General features: G+C 36.2%; 2 protein-coding genes across 4 annotated transcripts; one reads left to right on the forward strand and one right to left on the reverse strand.

The window, feature by feature from the left end:
- Positions 1-446: 446 nt before the first annotated feature.
- On the reverse strand, positions 447-14,261 carry rac2 (Rac family small GTPase 2). 2 transcript variants are annotated; one of them, XM_019074825.2, is made up of 7 exons: positions 14,105-14,261; positions 6,999-7,070; positions 6,784-6,901; positions 6,421-6,483; positions 2,527-2,686; positions 1,136-1,275; positions 447-864 (listed from the first exon to the last, which is right to left on the reverse strand). In XM_019074825.2, exons 1-6 carry the CDS (start codon positions 14,137-14,139, stop codon positions 1,145-1,147), a joined length of 579 nt encoding a protein of 192 aa, XP_018930370.1. In that variant the 5' UTR covers positions 14,140-14,261; the 3' UTR covers positions 447-864; positions 1,136-1,144. The 2 variants fall into 2 exon arrangements, with proteins under 2 accessions (XP_018930370.1, XP_018930377.1); XM_019074832.2 differs by having other exon boundaries at positions 1,125-1,275.
- A 690-nt stretch (positions 14,262-14,951) lies between these two features.
- Positions 14,952-22,728, forward strand: cyth4a (cytohesin 4a). 2 transcript variants are annotated; one of them, XM_042720354.1, is made up of 14 exons: positions 14,952-15,117; positions 15,560-15,620; positions 16,219-16,292; positions 16,478-16,542; positions 17,302-17,368; positions 17,844-17,962; positions 18,053-18,133; positions 18,251-18,363; positions 18,635-18,783; positions 19,397-19,508; positions 20,204-20,280; positions 20,419-20,490; positions 20,807-20,961; positions 22,028-22,728. In XM_042720354.1, exons 1-14 carry the CDS (start codon positions 15,112-15,114, stop codon positions 22,110-22,112), a joined length of 1,236 nt encoding a protein of 411 aa, XP_042576288.1. In that variant the 5' UTR covers positions 14,952-15,111; the 3' UTR covers positions 22,113-22,728. The 2 variants fall into 2 exon arrangements, with proteins under 2 accessions (XP_042576288.1, XP_042576289.1); XM_042720355.1 differs by lacking the exon at positions 16,219-16,292 and having other exon boundaries at positions 15,043-15,117.
- The last annotated feature ends 776 nt before the right edge of the window (positions 22,729-23,504 follow it).

The following is a 23,504-nucleotide window of genomic DNA, read 5'->3' on the forward strand; positions in this document are numbered from 1 at the left end:
GTGATGGGGGGATTGGTGAGAGGGGCACCTCAGCCGATGAGGGCAAAGGGGCAGTGGCTCTAGCCACCAGGCCACCCCCCGTGCATTGCCCTGTATAACGGGACTGTGCTCATAGTGACCAGAGTTCGAATCCCGCCTCGAGGACCTTTGCTGATCCTGCTCCCCTCTCTCCACCCCAATACTTTCATGTCATCTCTCCACTGTGCTCTCAAATTAAAAGGCACAAAAGCCCATAAATGTATCTTTAAAAAAAAGATTACCTGAGTATGTTTTATGAAAACATACTGTCAGTCTTTCTACTTTTAAAGTGTTCAATTTAATTCCATGTGTTACTGTTCTTAACAGTGAGATTTACTAGCAATTTCTGAGTGCATATTGTTTGTACAACATTTTTCAGTGTGGAAAAAAAGACATCAGGTGGATGCAGAAAAAAAAACACAACTGTCTGGAAACAGAGTTGTAGAGTTTATTTTTGCCATTGTTGCCTAAAAAAAACTACATAAGTATTATGTGGTTGTTATTCATAGGTCAAAAAAAATGAATGAGTTCAACTCATTGTAACAAGTACTTGTGCTGCTTTTGGTCCAGAAATGAGAATCATCTCTATTATTCTCTCTTGAGAACGATTGCGTACCCAACAAAAACACTCCAACACAACCAGTCACAATATAACACAATACATCAGTTAAAATATGATTAAATATTTTCTAAACAACAATATTATTTCATTGTCATCATGTGACATATTCAAGAGTTGTATTCTGCTTAAAAGAGAAGAAAGGCTTTTGAATGTAAATGCGTCCCTTGTTGGTTTCTGGGAGAAAACCAGTGGATTTCTCTGGTACCTGGTGTACAGTGAAGAATCTGGAGGCAGAAAGAACAAAAGGTCAGTGGATGTTCTACTTTTTGCATCTCCTCACATCCTCTTTTTAAAAATATCCCTTTGACATGAATCAGAATTACTGTCTTTAACTTCCACCTGGAAGTGTATCTGTAAGTGGCGACTACTGCAAAGCAGCAATAGAACGAAAGCTGTTTGCTATAATTGAGGCGGCATCTGAAATTTTATGCATGCACTTCTCCCTCTCTGACTTCTGTCTCAAAAGAAAAAAAAACCCACACACATAAAATGTACCGTGCATCCTTAGAGCAGCACACAGCCCTTCTTCTTGACCTTGGTGGGCTGTGGGCAGAGCACAGCACGAATGGCCTCATCAAACACTGTCTTCAGACCTCTCTGAGTGAGAGCAGAGCACTCCAGGTATTTTACTGCATCTGTTCACACACAAACACACGCACACAGATCAGGTTTGTTAACCACACATCCTTTCTCTCTCTCTATATATTATAAGCATAGTTTGTATGCAAACCGAAGCATCTCTGATCCACTCTGAGTGGGATATTTAGCACCAGATGTCTGGGTGTATTAGGTGTGCACAAATCTGTCATATCTGAGCGTGTAGGAGGACTAGCCCATGTGTTCTCCCAAATGCTAGATCAAATCACACTGAGAACAAATTGCTTTTAGCATTTAAATCTGTTGCCTGATATGTAGCGCTTTGTAATTTTGTGTATTTAGAGACTGTGGTAATTATGTGTTACAAAGAAACCAGACAATAAAGAGTGTTTGCATTTGTCTTGTATCCTTTTCTATGGACAGATTTCCAACAGAACTTTTGGAGTCTGGAGTTCAAAAAGAGGAAAACAAATCAATTTTGTTTTTTTTGTTTTTGATGCCTTATTTGAGAAATATAGACATATCTGTAACTCAGATAGAGAACTGTTCAGATGTTAAAGCTTAGTAAGAATTGTTGAATGTTTCTCAAAGTCTCACCAATGCTGTGTTTATTTAATCAGAAATACAGTTAAACAGTAATACTGATAAATATAATTGCAATCTGAAATCTGTTTTAATATATTTGGTCACACTTTATTTTAAGGTCCAGTTCTCACTATTAACAAACCATTAACTATGACATTTGCTTCAATAAACTCCTAATTACTGCTTATTAATAGTTAGTAAGGTAGTTGTTAAGTTTAGGTATTGGGTAGGGTTAGGGATGTAGAATATGGTCATGCAGAACATGTGCTTTTTAAGTACTAATAAACAGACAATACGCTAGTGATATGCATGATAATAAGCAACTAGTTAATAGTGAGAACTGGTCCCTATACTAAAGTGTAGTATATTTTTTACACACACACACAGAAAAAAAAAGAAAAAAAAAAGAGAATTTTCAGCATCATTACTCCAGTCTTCAATGTCACATCATCCCTTAGCAAATCATTTAATATGCTGATTTTGTGATGAAGAAATATTTCTTCTTGTAAATGATGAATAGAAAGTGCAAAAGCATTTTTTTAAATATATTATAATGTTACAAATGTGTTTACTGTTACTTTTGATCAATTTAATGTGTCCATGCTGAATGAAAGTAATAATATCTGACAAAAAAAATTCAAATAATAATTTTGACACCAAACTGTCATCAAGTAATGTAAAAAGCTGCACCGCTGCTGCCTTACCAACTTCTTTGGCCAATGCAAGACCCTGTGGGTAAGTGATTGGAGCCAGTTTTTTCTCCTTCAGCTTCTCGATGGTCTCCTTCTCATCTCTCAAATCGAGCTTGGTGCCGACCAGAATTATTGGAGTGGAAGGGCAGTGGTGCCTCACCTCTGGGTACCACTAGAGGGAGCAGATCAAAACAGTTCATTCATATCTGTTTATCAGTCCATCTTTAGACTCTGTGGTATTTTTCTTCGCCTGTTTTTTTTTTGTCAAATACACAGGCTACAAAGCTGTTTTCTTCATGCAGTTGAGCTGTTACTGCTTGCTCCTTTCCACAACCAATCTCTGTGCAAGTCTGTCATTCATTTCAAATGCACGCTACAATACACGCTAATGGATATGTTCAGTTTGTTCCACTTTACGCCTGTCATTTTTAAATGTGCCAAGGCCTTTTTATTGAAAAGATTTTCCTCAGAAAAGCACTGACTGAATCATTGGTTAAAGCTCAGCACAAAAACAATGTCAGTGGTATCTCAGAAAGAGTGCAGACTATGTGAAAAATGCAGCAAAAACTGTTTCTAACTTAGTCACTGTGGAGGCATGGGCAGATGAAAAAGCTTTATGAAAACTTATGGTGCACAAGGACTGCTGCACTTCTCAAGGTCTGGCCTCTGAATGTTGTCTTTAATCTGACAATCACAAACACCATTGTTTTCTTGCACAAAGCAACCCCTGCAGTCACATTGAGCAGACCTTGGGTGGACAATGGGCACAAGAGCATACAGTGTCCTTGCCATCTCAACAGATGAAGTTTTAAACACTGTCTAAAACAACAAAGCAGACATCCATTTATATGTTAATACTGTCAATGATGTTTTGATCTCTGAAGAGAAATTTAGCACTACACTTATAATTCAGCTTTACAGATGCAGATAAAAAACTGCACTGCGAGCAAAACTGCACACAATAAAATATCACTTTAAAGAAAGCAGTAAACAAATATATCCTTGATACTTCTATGACTCAGGGTCTAAATCTGGCACTAGCCTACATCAATTCACTTTCAGTCCTGCATTGGATCTACAGAGGCTCATCTATTAAGGCTTTTGCATGCAACCTAAAGGTGTCTTTGTTTTCTTCTCTTCAAGCTTATTAATAAGAGACTTCAGAAGGGTTTAAAAACACAAAACGGTGGCCTTTGTTAGAAATCAGCACATCTGCAGTGGCATTTATGATTGGCAGGTGGGTCGCTACTCAGCTTTCTAATCTGGTCAAAGCAAAGCATTATTGCAGCACCCCATTTTCAGGTACTATCAGCCCAGTAATGAGAAATGATCTCTTTGCACTTAACATCTTCATGGCAGGTGATTGCTACTGAATGGATGCGTAAGCACAGGCCATGTGACGTCTTACAACCCCCAGTGCATGTATACGCTTTCCTCCACACTTTAAATAGATTTTAATTTGTCTCCTCAACCTCGCACAATCTATCAAGACTAAATTTGCATATGGCCAGTGTTACCATGGTTACTTCTCAGGAATATACTGTAGAAATAATAAAGGGAACGAGCGGAAGGGTAGAAAAAGCAAAGAGTGTAAGAAGCTTCTGACGGTCTTTGATTGGGAGTGAAAGCAAAAAGCATTAAGGAACAGGCGAGATGAGATTGTCATTGTTTGAACTTAATAAGAATTCAAAGGGCTGTTTGCATACTTGTTTATGCAAGCGCTGGTTTTAAACAATGTAAATTGGACCGGATTAAGCCTCAAGTGGTTCTGGTATTATTGATATCACAAACAATTTGATTTCCATTCCATCTCAGGCAACTTAAACATGCTGCGGAAGCCTAGATAAGGTCTGGCATAATAACAACAACAACTCAGCAGAAAAGAATCTCTCGTTCTCTTTGCTCGTTCATTTTATCTATATTAATTAAAAGAAATCTTGAACGGTACAGTATTACAAAGCTATGTTTCTGTTTGTGTTGGATCATCGTGATTCCTTTTATCAACATGAATCTCTTTTTGTTTTGTTTTTCAATTCTCTTTGCATGTTCGCGGATAGTTAGTTAGTTTTTTGTTTTTTTTTCGCTCTCACTAATGCAACTTTATATTACCAAGCTTAATTCAGATATTTACAATACATCGTTTTGCTATCACTCTGTACAGGTAACACTTCGCAAAATGGTTCTTAAAACTGTTGTAAAGACAAGTTAATAAATAACAATAAACAATGCTCTTACATGTCAGTTTGTATATACTAATACATTTTTTTATATTTAAGTTGTACAAATTAATATTAGATAATCTATTGTGTATTATGAACAAACATAATTTAACAACGAACAATAATGTATTTATAAATTAACATTAATATAAAGCAAAATTGTTTACATAATGCATTAACTAATGTTAACAAATTGAATCTTATTGTAAAGTTTGCATTTAAATAAGTGTGTAAAACTTTTTCCCCCTGCAAAACACAATATGACATACTGTATTTTGAAGGCTGCTGGGGTCCAAAACAACACAGGACCCCACTGACTTTCATTTTAATGAAAAAATAAAGAGATATCTTTTCAAAATATTATTTTATGTTGCACAGTGGAACGTCATACACGTTTGGAACGCCACGCTGGTGTGAAAATCATGACAGAAGTTTCAGCCATGCCTTTAAGTTTAAGATAATTGCTGATTTTCTCCAGTCAAACTGCACTTTGATGTAAACACAGATCCTGCAATCAATAATCTTTTCCGACAGAGAAAGATGTCCATGTGTATCTCAACAATAATCTATTGATCTGAATAGAGAGAACAGGATGTTCTGAAAAAAAAAGCTTTCTAAAGAGAACATGTCCCTCACAAAGTATTTGAATTTTAATAATGTCAGGGACATTTTCTCTTCAAAAAATATTTTTTTATAACTTCTTACAAAGACACGCTTATCGATAGCATGCCAGGCTTCTTAACCAGGACTGCTGGTCTAAGCAGGACACACTACAATCCTTTGTTAGAATCCTGATAGCTTAAGGGAGCAAAGAGTAAGTACAAGATATCATCCCAAAATCACAATCCAGAGTCAAAGGTAAACTAACCAGCCTTCCTGAACCTATCTACATCACCTGAACCCTTGAGGACTGTACGGCACTCTTTTTGCCCCTAGGACACTAGATTATTTTCACTACACTCTCAGCAGAGAACCATCAATTTCCCTTTTGGGATCACTCTTGAAAATGCTCTCTGTCAGGGTGAAATAGAGGCAGTTTAAACATGCTAACTGTAACAGGACACTAAGTGATGTGTATCTATCAAGCATCTACAGTTGCATTGATGGAGAACACATCAAGGTCAGCCAAGCTGCTAGCATTGTTATTATACTCCCTTAGGGGGGTTTGTGAGTGTGAGGTAGATAAATAACTTACTAAACAGAGTCTCTACTGAATGAACCTTTTGGCTGGCTGGAAAACATACAGGTAAAGATGATGCTGTGTGTGATAAATGCTTCCTGAGAACAAACCACTTTCCTTTTCAAAACAGCTGAATACCACTGAAGGAACTCAGCCTTCATTTGTGAATGTCTGAATTCTCACAAAGCCGAAACGTTTTGTTTTTTGTTTTTTTTTAATAGCGGCTGATGTTGACATCATGCCCACTTTATCTCTATATGAATATGAATGTTTATAATTAAGGTCAGCAAATGCATCATGGATTAATGCACAGTGGCATCTAGTGTCCAGTCCAGATCAAGTGTTTAAGGGCATGCATGAAGCTACAGTATGTATGTATGTGTACATGTGGGAATGTTGTAAGCATGCATAGAATGGCAGCGGGTTAATCTGTGCATGTGAATGTTGTTGATTGCTACTGGATTCTTTTCTATTAGGACCAATACTAAACCAACCATAAGGACTCACCTTGGCTCTGACGTTTTCAAACGATGCTGGGCTCACCAGAGAGAAACAGATGAGAAACACATCCTGCAAAATACCATCAGAGGACTTTGCCATCACAGGAATAAATTGCATTTTAAAATACATTAAAAGAGAAAACAGTTATTTTAAATTGTATTCATATTTTACAATATTACTATTCAACTTTATTTTTGATGAAAAAAATGCAGCCTTTTTAATATTTTACAGTTTTTTTATATATTTAAATTTATTTACATCCACAAATTTTAAAATCACTGTCACTGAAAAAAAAAAAAAACATTGATTGATCACTGTTTAAAATCTTTAAGGGGACGTGTCCCACTAAATGTTTATGGTGGATTGTACCGTCTGAGGGTAGGACAGTGGCCGCAGTCTGTCGTAGTCTTCCTGTCCAGCTGTATCCCATAGGCCCAGGTTGACTGGTTTGCTATCCACCATAACATTTGCTGAGTAGTTATCAAACCTGAGTGAAAACACCCAAACCCACACAATCTCTCAACATTTCGCGCATGAATGTCAAGTAAAAAAATCTAAACATTTCAAATTGTTGTGGTACTCACACTGTGGGAATGTACTCCCCAGGGAAAGCATTGGTAGTGTAGCTGATGAGAAGACAGGTCTTTCCCACAGCTCTGAAAAATACAAACAACAAAGAAGAAAACAGACTTTTAGTTATCCGTCAGACTGATGGAAAACAAACAACATAATGTACTCTCAGTAAAACACATGCTGCTAAAATTACTTCAAAGAATGCTAGGTATCTGTAACCCTCTTCCAATAAGAAGAACAGGTGTAGGCTACTGTACTCCCATAGTGAATTCACACATTTGTTCTCAAACACAAAGCACATTGTATGTGGTCATATTTCAAGTTTAAATCCTAACCGCATACTGCAATACCATACATGAAAGGAGGGAATCTGTATTTACTTCATCTGTACTATTGCTTTTCATTGCTCAAAGCTAGACTACCTCAGGACCGGTTCACACAAAAAGAGTTTTTGCATGCCACTGTGTGGCTTTTTAATTGTCCATAAACATATGCCAGACAGAATTTCTTTACATATGCGTGGCATTTGTTGTTCAGTGTCTCACTAATAAGCACAGCATTGTTGAAGAATTTCAACTTTTGACACCGGCTCTGCTGTCTGCAGTGTTGAGCAGTTACTAATTACTAGTTACAGAAATAATATTGCTTTTAGCAGTAACTAGTAGTGTAACTAATTACTAATAAAATTTCAGTAATAATATTACAGTTACCATCCATAAAACAGCTAGTTACTTACAAACAGCTAGTTACTTTCAATGCCCCAACCCCTACTGACTTACAGTCCAGCAATCCAATAATTCCTAGATTTCATTTCATAATTTTCATAAAGTCACCAGTGCAGCAGACATATGGAATATGAAAAAGCTTACACTCAGCAGATGGAAATATTGCCATTACATGGATTTTATCAGGAGAAAAGATGATCTGAACATGCCATGTAAAGTTGTGGCATTACTTTACTCTGGCATTACATGGCTTGCCCACCCAATTGTTTTGGTTTCTTATGAATTTATATGATTTCTTTAGATAAAATACATCATGGAATATAACTGTATATAGGTAAAACAGAAATTATAGCTATAATTAGCTTCAAGCTACACATGCCAATAAATGAGATTAATACAGTGACACTTTTGTTTAAATGTTATACTATTAATCACCACACCAATGTTTGTAATAACTTCTGACTGTGATCCAATGTGGATTGTGGTCAAATGATGAAGCAGAAAAAGAATTTTATGGGGAAGATATGCAACTTATGTGGGGAATGAAAGGAAAGTAATGTACCTAGTAGTGTAAACAATTACCGTTGCCAGAAGGTAATAAGTAAAGTAATAATACTTCTTTTGAAAGGAGTAACTAGTAATGAGTAATATATATTATTTTTTTTGAGTAACTAGCCCAACACTGGCAGTCAGTTTCAAAACACTGGACCAATCAGAAAAAGGCGAGGGCAGGGCAAGCATTGGATCGCCTCATTGATAATTCAAACATAGTGATCTCATGTGTATGGTCACCAGTGGCAGTCCAATTTTGAGATTTTGTCGCAATGTCTATTAAAATCAGGGCAAAAATCCTAGAGGGCCACAGCCAGGTAGATCAGTACCAACCCTGGTTCAACACACGTACCATGTACAGTAGTTTTCAAATAAACCTGATGGACTTTATGAGCTGGATCAGGTTCATTTAAATGAAGTTCCAAACATAGATTCAGGATTAGCCTAATCACTCAGTCCTGTCATTACGAGCCTATAATAGTAACAGTCATTGTGCCATTCCAGTGACAATTGCTCCGGCATCCCTCCACCTCCCCATCTACTTCTCTTTTTCTGTTATTCTTAATTTCTGTCGAGGACAGCAAGCCAAGTTCATTTGTCATTAACTATTAAGACTGGATGGGCAGGTGAACTCGTGAATTAGGGTTGAAGCTAAACTTTGCAGGACTGTGGCCCTCCAAGAACTGGTTGTATGTTTACATGACAACAACATACTAAAAACGCAAAAGATTTTTTTATTTTTTTGCAGACAGAAGACAATTTTGTCTAAACAATCTCCATTCACATGGATCCGCAAAAAGACTTAAAATACTGTATTATGCATGCCAGGCCAGTTGTTTTCACAAATTCACATTTTAATAATTTACACAGGTATAATAACAGTATAGTTTGAAAAATTGTGCTTTGAAACCTGTTTTCAAAATGTCATTGTCACGTAAATGAATAGACAAAAAATGCATAAAAAGTTTTCTTTTTTTAGTTGAAACTGGTGTCGTGCAATTGCCCCCTAGGTTGTGGACCCCTGTTGTAGTGTCTGTGTGGCATAACTGGTTAAATATCTAAAGCTGCGATATAAGTGTGAAACATGTTTTTAACTGGAACTGACATCTGCGACAACAGTTGCGATTGCTGTGAAAAGAACAGCAATCAGAAGACTTTAGAAGTTATGTAGAATATAGTGGCATTAGCTGTTACCAGGATGATAATTATTTCATTTACACATTTTTATCTTTTAATAGCATTCATTTCTGCTGCTTTGCTATATCGGTTGTTTAAATTTTTACAGAAGATGTCATAAAATCCTTAAACACCCCCTTACTTATGTATTTTGCTCCTGTAATTGTGTAAAAACATGTTCCTTTTTTCTTTTTTGTGAATCCCCTTTAACAGTTCTTAATGTATTACCAGCAACAACTGAAGATTTCCCTCTGGGGGAAAAAAAATGCATTTGCATATACTCAGAAATCCTATCATCTAACTAGAAGTAAAAAAAAAAAAAAAAAAACTGCTGTCACACTCCGATTCAGTGATAGTGACGCCACATGCAGTGCTGTGACAGCACACTGGGGAGCAACACAAAATACCTCAAAACAATTGTGCATGCTTACATAATCTCAAAAAGAGAAGATGACATTCAGTATGAAAACAGGTCACCTGAAACAGCAAATACATAGATGGGCTGAAAGAAGTGCGTACGAGTGTACAAATTCCAGTGGAGCGCATGTTGATGCATGTAGGCAGCGAGAGAGAGGAATGCTGGGATTCAGGAGCCTGTGGCTACATCTCCCTCACATCAGGAAACACTGGAGCTACTTAAGGCCAAGGCCAAAACCAAAGACCTTAGGCTACACACGTTCAGTCACATCAGAACTATTTCAGAAATCAGAAATCTTTATTACACCCACTGCTTGATTTCTCTCTCTCGCACTTGCATTCACATTCAAACATCACATACTGCACATACACACACATGGTAATAACCACATGTTGTCTGAGTTATCCAGACTTGTGTGCACTTGACTGTAGGGCTGGGCTCTGATGCATTGTGCACTATAAGCCATGATTCAACAGCAAAAACAGAAAAAGTCCACATAAAATGTCTGTAATCCATTTTGACAAGTTGCAACAAAATAAAGTAATATTTACAGAACTGTGTGCGAGTGCAGCCACTATGGAGATCAAACATGCCTTCACCACTAAGCATACTTAAATACATTTTAATCTACAAAAATTTCAGTACACACTGGAGGCAGTGTGCTGAAATCATAATTAGAAAACAGGGAGATAACTGTTAAGAGGTGCTTTCTGAAGCTCTTTGAAGTTGTGAATCAGATATAGATAGATACAGGGGGAGAGATAGATTCAGAGAGAAAAAGAGCAAGAGAAAGCTCAGTATGGGGTCTGGTTTTGTCGTGACAGGATGACAGGAAGTTGGGCGGTGTCAGCCAGGAAGAGAGACAGCGAGCCTCTTTTTGAAGTGTGTCTTTGAAAATGTGCCCTTAGTTGCTTCAACTTCTTCATGCTCTTTTTTCTCTTTGATTAAACATGAGCATTTTTTCTGTAACGCCTACAAATGTAAAACAATGTGATAGCTACAGTATGCGTGTGTAAATGTCTTGTTCTTGTGGGTTACAGATCTTGAGCTGATCGTATAAAATGGCAGTGCCTCGTGTTTTAGCAGAGCTGGCTTCCGCAGAAACTGATACTCAGAAGACAGTCAGATGTGACAGAAACAAAAGAAAATGTCCACCTGGAAGTCATGACAATTCACCATGTGATAGCACCAGGGTTAACAACAAAGGAGGGAAAAGAGAATCAATCAAAGCACTACAGGGTTTGTGTTGACACATGCATGAGTTAGAGGATGTACCTTCAATATGAAAAAATAAAAACACTGAATTATTGCTCTGACGTAATGTGATTTGATTATCTTTGGTCACTCAGCTATCTGAAATTGATGTTTAGTTGTAAAGTACTAAACACACCCAACTGCATGAAGCACAATCTTATGAAGCATTTATTATAACAGGACTGATTCTGTAGACACACTGGACTTTGTGCATGCAAAATTTCTTTGGACACTGCAAAGGTTGTGATATGATGTCACACTCCATGGGATCCTTCTTAAAGACATGCATTCAACATAATATTAAATACAAAATGTAAAAAAATTAAATAATAAAAAAAAAAATCTACTCCACTTTACTGCAACACTGCAAACATGCTGGTTTTATGTTTAGTGGTTATTCAGCTAAGAGGTCATACTGTGACACATCCATCTTCACGTGACTCAAATTCATAGATCAGCGTTCACCACGATTTGGCACGCAACAGTTGCATTTCCAATTGCCGCATTAGCATGCATATGAATGGAAGTCAATGGAATAAAAAGTATAAGTGCGATCATTCATGATATACATAACCATTTCTAAAGTTTGAGTTCAAGAGGTTTTAATATTTAAGAGTAGTTGAGCATGACTAGTAAAGAAGTGGAAGACACAAAATAATTTAAGAATCTTCACATAAATATTTCCCATACGATGGCAGCTCACAGTGACCATGAGCGGTCTATTATAGCATTATATCACACTAGATGTAAAGCATTCAGAAGGCCTACAATAGATTTGTGTGTGAAATAAACCAGACTGAAGTTATCACTTCTGCAGATCTCAAATCAAATATAAAATATAATATAGACATCAATAACATTATTTCATTAGCTCTCCAGTGTCATAGCCAAACATAATGAGAGCAAACCTAGCGCAAAATGAATGTGAACTCATTTACTGTGGTTTTAAATGATGCTTGTTTTAGTTTGTGTTGCAGCTGGATAGGTTGTGGTCACATTGAACTATCACTGTATAAAAATATCTATATGAAGTTTTTTTAATATAGTAATGAGTGCATAATAATAACATTTTTTTTTTTTTTGGCATTTTTTTCTCTGTCAGTGTGTAAAAGGAGGCATATTCTCCCTGTTAAACTTTGAGCAATATACGGAACTTAAGATGCTGGGTCACAACATTAAATGCAAGAGGAAGTTAGCAGCTTCAAAATGGAGAACTGTGCACAGGGTTTAAACAGGATATCCTCAAAGCAAAAGCAGCTCTCCCCTGCTGCCATTCGCCATGTTAGATGTTGCACTTAACTTGGCCAAAATCTTCTCATGTCAATCATGAATTGCCACGTCAACACTTTAAACCGTCAGCCTATGTCCGCCGCATCAGCATCCCGCTCTGCTTCCAGACCTGTAGTTCATCAGCATCACTATTATTCTCCAGTTCTGTCTCACTGCCTTATATAAAGCAGATGAGATAAAGTGATGTCGTAAATCACCTCATATATGTTCCTATGCAAATTCTCCCTCCCCCTTTTGAAAAGCAGTTTCAGACTCACATGTTTCAGAACCGTCTCATCCTCCATCTTGAATCATCACTGTCTGCAGGTCAGCATATGCTCTAGAAACACCTAACATGTTTGTATGTGTTTATGGTTATGAATCTTAACAGAAAGCAAACTACAGGCCTGACATATTTGGGTCTTAAGGAATAAAGGAGAATTTGCTTCTCTGTCATCGTCAGTCATCTTAAAACGAGACATTTTGACTATATAACTAGACTTTATGAAGGTATGGCTGCACTCTCACAATGAAAGACACTTGTATTCCTTGCACTGCTATGATGCATCATTCATGGAAAACATGCTTGGTTCACTAGTAACAGCCCAAATGTTTACACCCTGATGAAGTGCCCAATAGTCTAAGCCAGTGTTTCCAAACATATTTTTGACTTCATACGACAACAGGCCCATCAGTAAGGTTTAAATACGGCATCATCAATATCAGACCGAGAAATGGATCAATACAACTCCTATACTAAATTATATATATATATATATATATATATATATATATATATATATATATATATATATATATATTTTTTTTTTTTTTTTTTTATTATTAATGTCACTTTAAAAAAATAAATACTTAGGATTTTTTTTTTTTTATCCTGCAATAAGTGTCACCCACACAAGTTTATAAACCTCCACACATTACACACTTTTTTGTTTTATTTCTTTAAAACAAAGCGGTTTAAAAAATCCCTCCACACATTACACATCTTTTTTGTTTTATTTTCTTAAAAAACAAACCGGTTAAAACCGTTTTAATTGTGTCTTAAAAACTGGTATAGACCGTATGATTTCATAACATTCTCATCATGAGCTTGTCAGTCATGGAATAAATCATAGAATAAGTTGTTATGTATTATATGTGGCATAACTTCCTGCACACTCTCAGAGGTACGGCAAAAGCTAGAAGGTGCTCTTCCTTCTGTATATTAACTTGCCCATGAATGTCTGTGACCCCCAATCTGTCAGCCCAGGCTACTGCATATCTCTTTTAGCCAAACACAGCTGTAGCAGAAGTTAAATCCCGGAGCCCGTAGATAGCCTGGGTTAGGTTTAATGCCCTTACAACCCTCAAAAGAGAAAGATAGAGATCTCGGAAATATTAAGTGTATTCAGGCGTGACCGTATAGATTTAGCAACCAACCTTACCCTGAGGGTATATAAACTAACGTACAAAGTATCTCACGTGACAAATGAGGAAATTAAAACTAGAGAACAGACGAAGTAGATAAAATAGGCACTTTTAAGACATTTGCAGCTCCCATGAAAACGGTATAGGCTACTTGATACCAACTCAAATAATTAAAAAAAAAACTTACAAATACAAGAAAATATAAACATTTTAATATTTACAAACATCTTTTAAATATAAACGATGAAAAACAGATATTAATAAATAAATCCGTTTACAAATGAAACTTTTCACTCACCCATCTCCGACCACCACACACTTTATTGCTTGCATTTTCCGATACTTTTGACAAACTTTTGCCGTCTGCCGCTGTAAAACAACGGTTAAGGAACTAGTTGTAATACAGGAAACAGATTTGCTACTTCAGTGTGTCAGTCTCTCTCTCTCTCTCTCTCTTTCTCTCTCTCTCTCTCTCTCTCTCTCTCTCTCTCATATGCTTGTGACAGTTTTGGACGTCGAACTCTATGAGGAAGTATTTAACTTTTAAGTGGAAGACATGAACGCGCTTTATTTCAGTGCGTTATATGCATTATTGTCCACAAGGGGGCAATGTCGCATCATTATTGAAAGTGCGTATTTAAAGTGCACTTAGTAATGTTTACCTCAAAAAAGCCCTAAATATCTTATTAATTCTTGAATCATACTGTCAAAATAATGGGTAGCTAATAACATTTAATAAAGTTTCCAGTCATATATTCCAGTTTCCAGCTTCAGAATTCATATCGTTTTTCACTTCTGCAGTGGCATTGCTAACTGAAACCTTTGCTTTTGTGAGATTATGCGTTCACTGGTAAGTACAGGATGACTACTAAACGATGGAAAGAAAGAAAGAAAGAAAGAAAGAAAGAAAGAAAGAAAGAAAGAAAGAAAGAAAGAAAGAAAGAAAGAAAGAAAGACTGGAACGTTAGAGTAGTTAATTGACAATTTAGAATTTGTTAAAATTGCATATTTATTAGTTAGGACTATTTTATTACAGTGACCTTTTTTTAACAGCGCGGAGGAGGATTCTCATTTATTTGTCAGTGGATTCTCTGAATTGAAATGTGATAAAATCTAATTGACATTTGTGAAAGAAAGAAAAAACTGAAACGCTGAGGAATTAAGTTCTCAGAGCTAAGCTGTCATTCATGGCCGTGACGTCACCCTCCTCGCGCAAGAACTCGGTGCTTCTTCATCAATTAAAGCGCAGTTCACGTTTACATTCGTACTGAACGACGCCGAGTACCTGCTCACCGAGTTACACTTATGAAGGTATGCGTTTTCAACACTTTCCTTGGCTTTTGAAAAAAAAAACTTTGCATTGCCTTCGTATCGTCACTTTATAATTTATTTCTTAAGTGTTAGAAAGAATTTTACGTCCTTGTACATCCATAACCTCTCACCAGTCGTAGTATTCGCTTTTAAGAGGTTTGTTTTGTTACTTATGTCTTGTTTTGCGTCTGTTACGTTATTTCTGGGGTTATTATTATTATTTTTAATCATATTAAATATTATCATATTGTTTTAAGAATATTAGCCCATATAGCTATCTGTTTGCTGAAAACTGGAATCATTGAGACATTATCATAATGTTTTAGTCATTTAAATACAATATATTATCTAATATAGCCTAGTACTTCCAGACTGAACTTTTCTCTGCAGTGTGCACTGATGTGTGTGTGCCACTGAGTCTGATCTTCCTGTTTTACTGCAGTCTCCCTGCAGCACGGCCAGCATGGGAACCCAAAGAAAGGACAGCTTCCTCTGGGGGAAAGGTATGTTCCTCCTTAATCATTTTCTCAAGGTTTGAGACTGCTGTGTAAGTTCTGTCTCTGAGCTGAACTGTGAATAAATGGACTTTAAAGGCAACATATTCCATTGCATCTTGGACACCTGTGATATCACCTTCATCCAAAGTTCCACACTGGGCTTTTTGTAAAGGCCTACAGTGTAGGTGTGATATTAAAGAAAGAAAAAATAAATAAATAAATAAAGATATTATTTAAAATTTGTTAAAAAGCTTTTAAACTGTAAATGCAAGCTGACTTAAGGACACTTTTCGTTAGAATCATATGCTGTTCCATAGCATAGTCACGGTGGTAAATATTTATTATAAATATTTTAAGTGACTGCATCCACAGAAATTTCAGTGTTTTGTAAATGCAACCACTAATATGCCAAAATACATCCTATGTGGGGCAGTTCTCCAAAACTGAGGTAGCCGAGATATATTCAGCTGAGAACTTTGGGCTGTGTTTGCACTTTAGGTTTTTCTCCTTCTCTTTTTTTTTCCAATTCATTTTCTGCATGAGTGTGAGATCAGGCATCTGATGTGAGACTGTTGCTAACTGTTGATATATATGTCATCTTCAGCACCTTTAGGTTTCAATTCAAATGACAAAAGGCAGAGTGATGTCCATAAGCATGTGATTCTAGATGATATTCAGGTATATAGCTTTATTCAGTGTCATTCTGCATATAGTATTGTACATAACGATAAAGGCTTTTAAGCAAATAAATACCATTTTCTGCCAGAAAAATGCCTTGCAGAACTTTGTGAAGCAAATTATGTAAACTATATGTCATCAAATGTAGACAAAACTTTGGTGGATCAATTTTTCCACTCTTGCAGAAACTCAGGCTGGAGATCGAAAACATGATGACAGAAATTCAAACGATGGAGGCCGATGATGAGAAGTGAGTATTCAGAGTTACCATAGCAACTAGAAAAAGAATCGATAAGCCCAGTATTTGGACATTTCCTACATACTATTTTCACTGTGTGTAGTTTCTTTCTGTGTTGCACTGCTCTTTATGACAGGGTTTAATCATTGCGGTCATTTTCATATCCACTTTCTCAATGTTAACATATGTCACCTGGGTTTATAGCATTTGTTGTTTAGATTAAGATAGCCTCCTTACTTATAGCAATCAATATCCATGTCTCCCAAAACAGAACACACAAAATGTGAATTCCTAGAGGCAAGCATGTAACAGTAGATTAGGATCTCAAACTTAATGTGCATTCCATAGTTGCTGGTCTGGAAAAGTTGCTTTGAGTATTTTATTATTTTATGTAACAATACATGCCTATGTCTACATGCTTGCATGTGCATTAGAAGCTGCGGTATCTCCCTTCAATTGAATTCGGCCATGAATGCACAGTTAACATTTGAAGGTTCAGGTTTTTTGCACATCACGAAGCACCATCGTTGAGCGTGGGCATGTGTCTGTTTCCTGTTTCTTGGTATCAATTTTACGAGAAGAGCTTTAGCTCTAGATGTGACGTTGCTAATTGTATGCGTGGACATGCTAGAAAATGATGAGATTAGTTTATTTGCAACAGCCACTACCCATTCCCTTTATGATTTACCTGAATCAACGCTATATTGTCATAACATGCTGGAAGTGTTTCATTTTTGTCACAATAATGTCATTTTTTTAATTCTCCTTTAGTAAAAATGTTATGAAGAACAAGAGAATCCAGTGTGGAAAAAAGAAGTTTAACATGGACCCAGAAAAGGTATGAACAATGAAGCATTGAATGGAGCTGCAATCACCAGTTGCATAAAGCACAAAACAATGTAATGCAATAGCTTTACAACTATGAGGAGATTTAGCTAAACTAGGTTAAAGGAAGAGGGGGTGGAAAGAGACAGAGAATGAGCGATAGAACCACATCCTGTGTTTCTGTAGAAAGTGAGCTGAAGCAGCGCTGCATTTTCTGAGTAGCTTGGTGTACATGGTCAGTAAAAACAACAAGTGCTTTACCTGTCCATATTGGATAATTTTTCACAAAAGCAACACCCCCGCCCCCCACCCCAGATAATATGAAACCAGTTTATAAAAGAGAAGGCATGTCCATTTCTGATGTAGCTATTAGACCAACAGCAAAACATACGTCATGATCTGTATCTTATATCCTGTTTGTTAATTCATGTTTGATAACAGTAGTACCAGTAATTTCATTGAGGTTAATTGTGTGTGTTTATTTCCAGGGTATCCAGTACCTAGTGGACAATGACCTTTTGGAGTGGAAACCAGAAGCTGTGGCAGAGTTCCTCTATAAAGAAGAAGGCCTCAATAAAACGGCTATTGGCAACTTTTTAGGAGAAAGGTATGAAGATGAGGAGGAGGATGTATTTGTGGCCCATACTCTTTGTGGTTTTGATATAGAAAAAGAGTTGATTCCTTTTTGTATCCACAGGGAGGAGCTCCACCTTCAGATCCTGCAGGCCTTTGTTGACCTTCATGAGTTCTCAAATCTTAATCTGGTTCAGGCTTTGAGGTGAGTGGAGATCCTCATCTTCCTGTTTCATACTGTATGTCATTCGAACATATTCAGACAATATATATATTTTTTTCAATTTTGGGTGGATCTGTGATTGTTTGATTGTGGTCATAGGCAGTTCTTGTGGAGTTTCCGTCTACCTGGTGAGGCTCAGAAGATCGACCGCATGATGGAGGCCTTTGCTCTGCGGTATTGCACCTGTAACACTGGGGTTTTTCAGTCCACAGGTAGATTACCTTTACATTTGGAGGTTTTGTGTTTGACTGCCAAAAGAAAGAAAACATCAAAATTCAGCAGAATTGAATGGTTGTTTTTCCTTATCCAGCTTGTGTCTTGTTAATAATTATTTGGGCCTAAAATGTTGTTTGGCCTATATATCTCAGTGTTTGACTTTCAAGGCAGTAATATCTAGGTCCTGAATAAAAGTAGTTGAGAACCATTGCTATAGACTACTTACATGTAGACAATTGAAAACATGTGTATTCGTGTGTGTTGCAGACACCTGTTACATCCTTTCCTTCGCTATCATCATGCTCAACACAAGTTTGCACAACCCCAATGTGAAAGACAAGACCACACTAGAACGTTTCATCAGCATGAACAGAGGAATCAACCATGGAGAAGATCTTCCTGATGAACTACTCGAGGTGAGAGAGGTCTTAGGGTCATTTTCCAATTTTCCAAAACAAATACTCACATCTAGAGTAAATATACATATTGTTCAAAAGTTTGGGTTAGAATGAGTTTGCATGCTTTTATTCAGCAAGGATGCAAAAAATGCATCAAATTTGACAAAAAAAGAAAAAAAGAGTCATTTACAATGTGACAAAAGAAATGAAATAAAATCCTGTTCTTTTGAATGTTCTACAATCACAGTTTACACAAAAATATTAAGCAGCACAACTGTTTTTGACATTGATAATAATAAGAAATGATTCTTGGACAACAAATCATCATATTAGAATGATTTCTAAAGGATCATGTGACACTGAAGACTGGAGTAATGACTGCTTAAAAGTCGGCTTTGCCATCACATGAATGAATTACATGTTGATCAGTTGAACATTTTCAAGGAAGACATAATTGTATTATTATTTTTAGTTATTATTTTACAGCCATTTTTTTTTTACATTTGTTTTTTTTTCATTCATTGAACATGTTTGTATATCTGAATGTGTGATAATCGATTGCTGGAGTCATGATTTTGTCTTATTCAATGATCAAGTGTTAATCACTTCTCTTTTTTGACACATCCTGTAGAAACTTTACGAGAGCATTAAGAATGAACCCTTTAAGATCCCAGAAGATGACGGCAATGACCTCACTCACACCTTCTTTAATCCTGACCGAGAGGGCTGGCTTCTAAAAGAAGGTTTGTTACTCTTGTGTACTGTTAATATTCACTAAGTGTTGTACATATAATAACATAGGAACCAGTACCCAGCTTACACATATATTCCTACAACAATTTTTCTGTACATATAATGATAACATAGGAACCAGTACCCAGCTTACACATATATTCCTACAACAATTTTTCTAGTGTTTCTATTAAGTTTTGAAAATGTTCTCTGAATATTCAAAATGTTTAAAAACATGGTTTTACTTGATTATGCTATCGCTAAGGAAACTTTCAATTTTTTTTTAATTTTGCAAACATTATACTTTTGAATTTTTTTTCGGAACATTCTGAAACAAGTAGTAGCTTATCATTTAAAAAACATGTTTCAGAAAAAAAAAGTTCTATGTCAGATGCACAAATGATGTCTTTGTGCTAACTTTTTAAGAACATTATTAAAGACCAGACAACTTTAAATGAACGTTCAATTAACAATACTAGAAAAACGTTAGTTCATAACTTGGACTAAACTTGTGAGAAAGTTAACCAAAAGTTCTGAGAATGTTCCTGGTTAGTGGTTATAAAAAATTTGATTGGTCCAAACAGTGAAATAGCCCAGTGCAGCTCAGCCAATCAGATTAGAGGACTGGAACTAACTGCTATGTATCTGTTCTTTTCTGTTATCTTTATTTATCTAAATGTTACTAACAATTCTGGTTAATCCATAGGTGGCAGAATAAAGACCTGGAAGCGGAGGTGGTTTATTTTGACTGATGGCTGTCTCTACTATTTCCAGTATACCACCGTTAGTACTCTACCTTTACAAAAATATCAAGTTCGCTGAAACAAAACACATTAAAATCAGTTTAAAATGATAATTTTTCCTATTTAAATAGTAATATAACAAGTGAGATCATTCAAAGGCAATCTTTCCGCTCTTTAGGACAAAGAACCAAAAGGAATCATCCCGCTAGAGAACTTAAGTGTTAGAGAAGTGGAGGATGCAAACAAACAGGTACTTTTCCCATGTACTTTTCCCATTCCACCTCATTTATCACTGATCCAAACAGATAGTGTGTTTCTCTAGACTCTGATACACCTGCTTCTTTATGGTTGTTTTAGTCAGCGCTGAGCGATAACTGTACCTCTTTCAGCACAGTCTAGATTTGATATGATGAAACTCTGCTCAGATCCTGATTTCTGTTTTTTTCTTTCTGAGTCAGCATCTCGTAATGCAGAGTGACATTTAAAAGTTTGTGATATAACATGGTATAATAACCTTTTGAAAATGACAGCATATGCATTTTCTCTTTTAAAACATGCACGTTCAGTTCTGTTTGGAGTTGTTCAGCCCTCATCGTAAAGGAGAGACGATAAAGGCATGTAAAACAGAGACAGATGGCAGAGTTGTGATGGGCAAACATCACTCCTACAGACTCAGTGCTGCTTCTGAAGAGGAGTGTGCTGACTGGATCCAGGCCATCAGGTACCAGACAGCACAGTATACAGGATTCATTCAGTTGAGCAATTGAAAATAAACAGGCTTGATTTTAATATCTTTTCTGAAAGGCACACAACCCTAGTTCGAACGCCAGAAAACAAAACGTGACATCCAGTGTTTATAAATGAAAATGAGGTTTGAAATCCAGATATTTTTGGAATCCATGATTTTGTCTTTCGGGACTTCACTCATTTCATACAAAGAGCACTTTCTTAAAAATGGTGTCTCTTTTTTTCTCATATAACATACTATGAAATTCACTACTGTATGTAGTGAATAGTGAATAAGTGAACAAGTCGACTGTTTTAGACCTCACTAAAAAGAGGAGAGGAAAAACTTGCTAATGCTTACATTATTTCAAGAGCAATCGTATTATTAAAAGTTTATAGAACATTTCATACATAGTGGTAACTTAAAGTGCATTACACACTTAATGATTCCTCTGTGCTTTTACATCATTTTGGTGTGAAAAATGACCGGACTTTTAAAAATTGCTTGTAAATCTCTTAATATGCTATATTATCACCTGAATCCAATCTTTTTGAAAACATGTGTTCTTTCAGTTAGCACAGGTTATTTATGTCTTTTAGGAAGTGATACAGTAGACTGTATGCCTCATTGATCTAAAAAAAATCCTCTAAAAAAAGTGTTAAAGTTGTTATATCCTGTGTAAACAAAGTCAGTCTAATTTAGTCAAATATATCTTGTATTTTTTAGAGAAAGGAATCTTCTCTGGGTCAAAATGACCAGAACACAACATGACGATTAAAAAAAAAGGAAATATAAAGAAATTTAAAAAATCAAGAAAATATGAGAGACAGATATGATACTGACACTAAGATATTGATAGCAAGATAACAATAACTTTTCATGAGCTCAGCAATGTGTTTTTGTAGGTCATGGGAAAGAGGAAGTCAAGTATGTTTAGAAATGTGCACACACTTAGTCATACATTAACAATCTAATTAAACTATATATGTTAACATTGACAGAGGAACTGAGAATTAAAAAAACTGCATCTGAGTGTAACTCTTTCCTCTCTTGTTCTTAGAGCTTGCATCACAAAAGACCCTTTCTATGACCTGGTATCTGCACGCAAGAAGAAGATCATCGGCCACACTGAACAACACGACTGAAGCGGACTGATCAGCTGATCGTTTAAACAGTTGCACACAGACTGAAGTAGCCAAAGGGACGATGACGGTTACAGTGGAATGAAAAAGATGAATGAGCTGGAAAAGATGAATGAGGTTCTCAGGGTGCTAATTCTCTCTCTCTCTCTCTCTCTCTGCCAGCACTCAGAGGTCACCGCTGCTGTGTGTGTAGCCTCAGGGTTGGCTTACACAGTGGTGTTGTGGTCAGGCTTTCTGTGAAAAAACATTTTCCTATTTATTTAACGCTTACGAGAAATTAGATTTTATTTGTGAAATATCCTTGTCTAAACATGAAACAGTTTGTATAGTGTTCCTGGTAACTGTAGGATATTTTTCTGCTCCTGTTTAAGTGAGAGTTTCATTTTATTTTCAATGAAAAACATTTAAATGAAGCTACATTTCAAAGCATTTAATAAGGTATTTGTATTTTTTTTATTTGAATCATTCCATTTGACTAAGACACATTTATCATTTGAAATCATATAATCAAATTAATATGTCTGTCTTGTAAATACTGTGATGCCAGTTAGCATTAACATTTATCAGGTTGAAATTGTCCATATTCTGTACATAATAAATGACTTATTTAATGAATGTACTATTATTTGATTATAAGTGTTTGTCATTTCAGATAATTCCAAAATATTTTGAATACATAAAACCATGTTATAAATATTTAATGACTGTGCACTGGGATTCTCAAATTTAAGGTCTTTACAAAACAAGCCTCGTTTTCACGAAGTAATGCACACATTTGTCCAGCAGAGGGCGCCGTTGGCCAAGCCTCATACTCCCTGCAGTGTATATAGCCTATATATTTTTAAGCGTACATACAGTGGAGGGATTATGAAGATGGACTATAATACCAATTACATAAAATAAAATTTGGATATTTGGGAGTTTTCCCCCAATAATTTCAATGGCAGAAAGTATACCTGAATTAATTAAGCTATATTTAAATGAGCTTTTTGAGCTTGGAACATGAGAAACATTTGAAATGGCGCTCTAGTCTAGTCTTTTGAAAAAGTTGTACATTTGCTTCCACATTTGCTACACCTATTCTGCACTTGTGGTCTACAAAAGCACACTCCCCTCTTCCTGTGCATCATTTCCTTTATCTCTGCCATATCTTCAACCATTTCTGTAATTTCCCTAGCAAGACTATAAATACATACTGGTTTTAAGTAGGCTACATCACTTTACTCAGAACTTGTGCACTATTTGGTGGTCAGTGTAGAGTGAAGAGTCTGGCTCAAGGTCATATAGGCCACTGGTTTAACGTACATGCTTTAGCAACACCCATCATATTACTCTTAGCAAACAAGGGAATTAAGGCAATGTCACACCCATGTTAGCCTAACAGATCTGCTGACG

The sequence above is a fragment of the Cyprinus carpio genome, chromosome B3, assembly GCF_018340385.1.
Source record: "Cyprinus carpio isolate SPL01 chromosome B3, ASM1834038v1, whole genome shotgun sequence".
Lineage (NCBI taxonomy): Eukaryota > Metazoa > Chordata > Actinopteri > Cypriniformes > Cyprinidae > Cyprinus > Cyprinus carpio.

Coding starts and splice junctions, on each gene's coding strand:
- cyth4a (XM_042720354.1), top strand. Junction 19,509..20,203: donor GGGCTGGCTTCTAAAAGAAG/GTTTGTTACTCT, acceptor GTTAATCCATAG/GTGGCAGAATAAAGACCTGG. Junction 20,281..20,418: donor ACTATTTCCAGTATACCACC/GTTAGTACTCTA, acceptor TCCGCTCTTTAG/GACAAAGAACCAAAAGGAAT.
- rac2 (XM_019074825.2), bottom strand. CDS start 14,139: ATGCAAGCAATAAAGTGTGTGGTGGTCGGAGATGG. Junction 6,902..6,998: donor GGGGAGTACATTCCCACAGT/GTGAGTACCACA, acceptor GTTTTCACTCAG/GTTTGATAACTACTCAGCAA. Junction 2,687..6,420: donor TTGAAAACGTCAGAGCCAAG/GTGAGTCCTTAT, acceptor TGCTCCCTCTAG/TGGTACCCAGAGGTGAGGCA.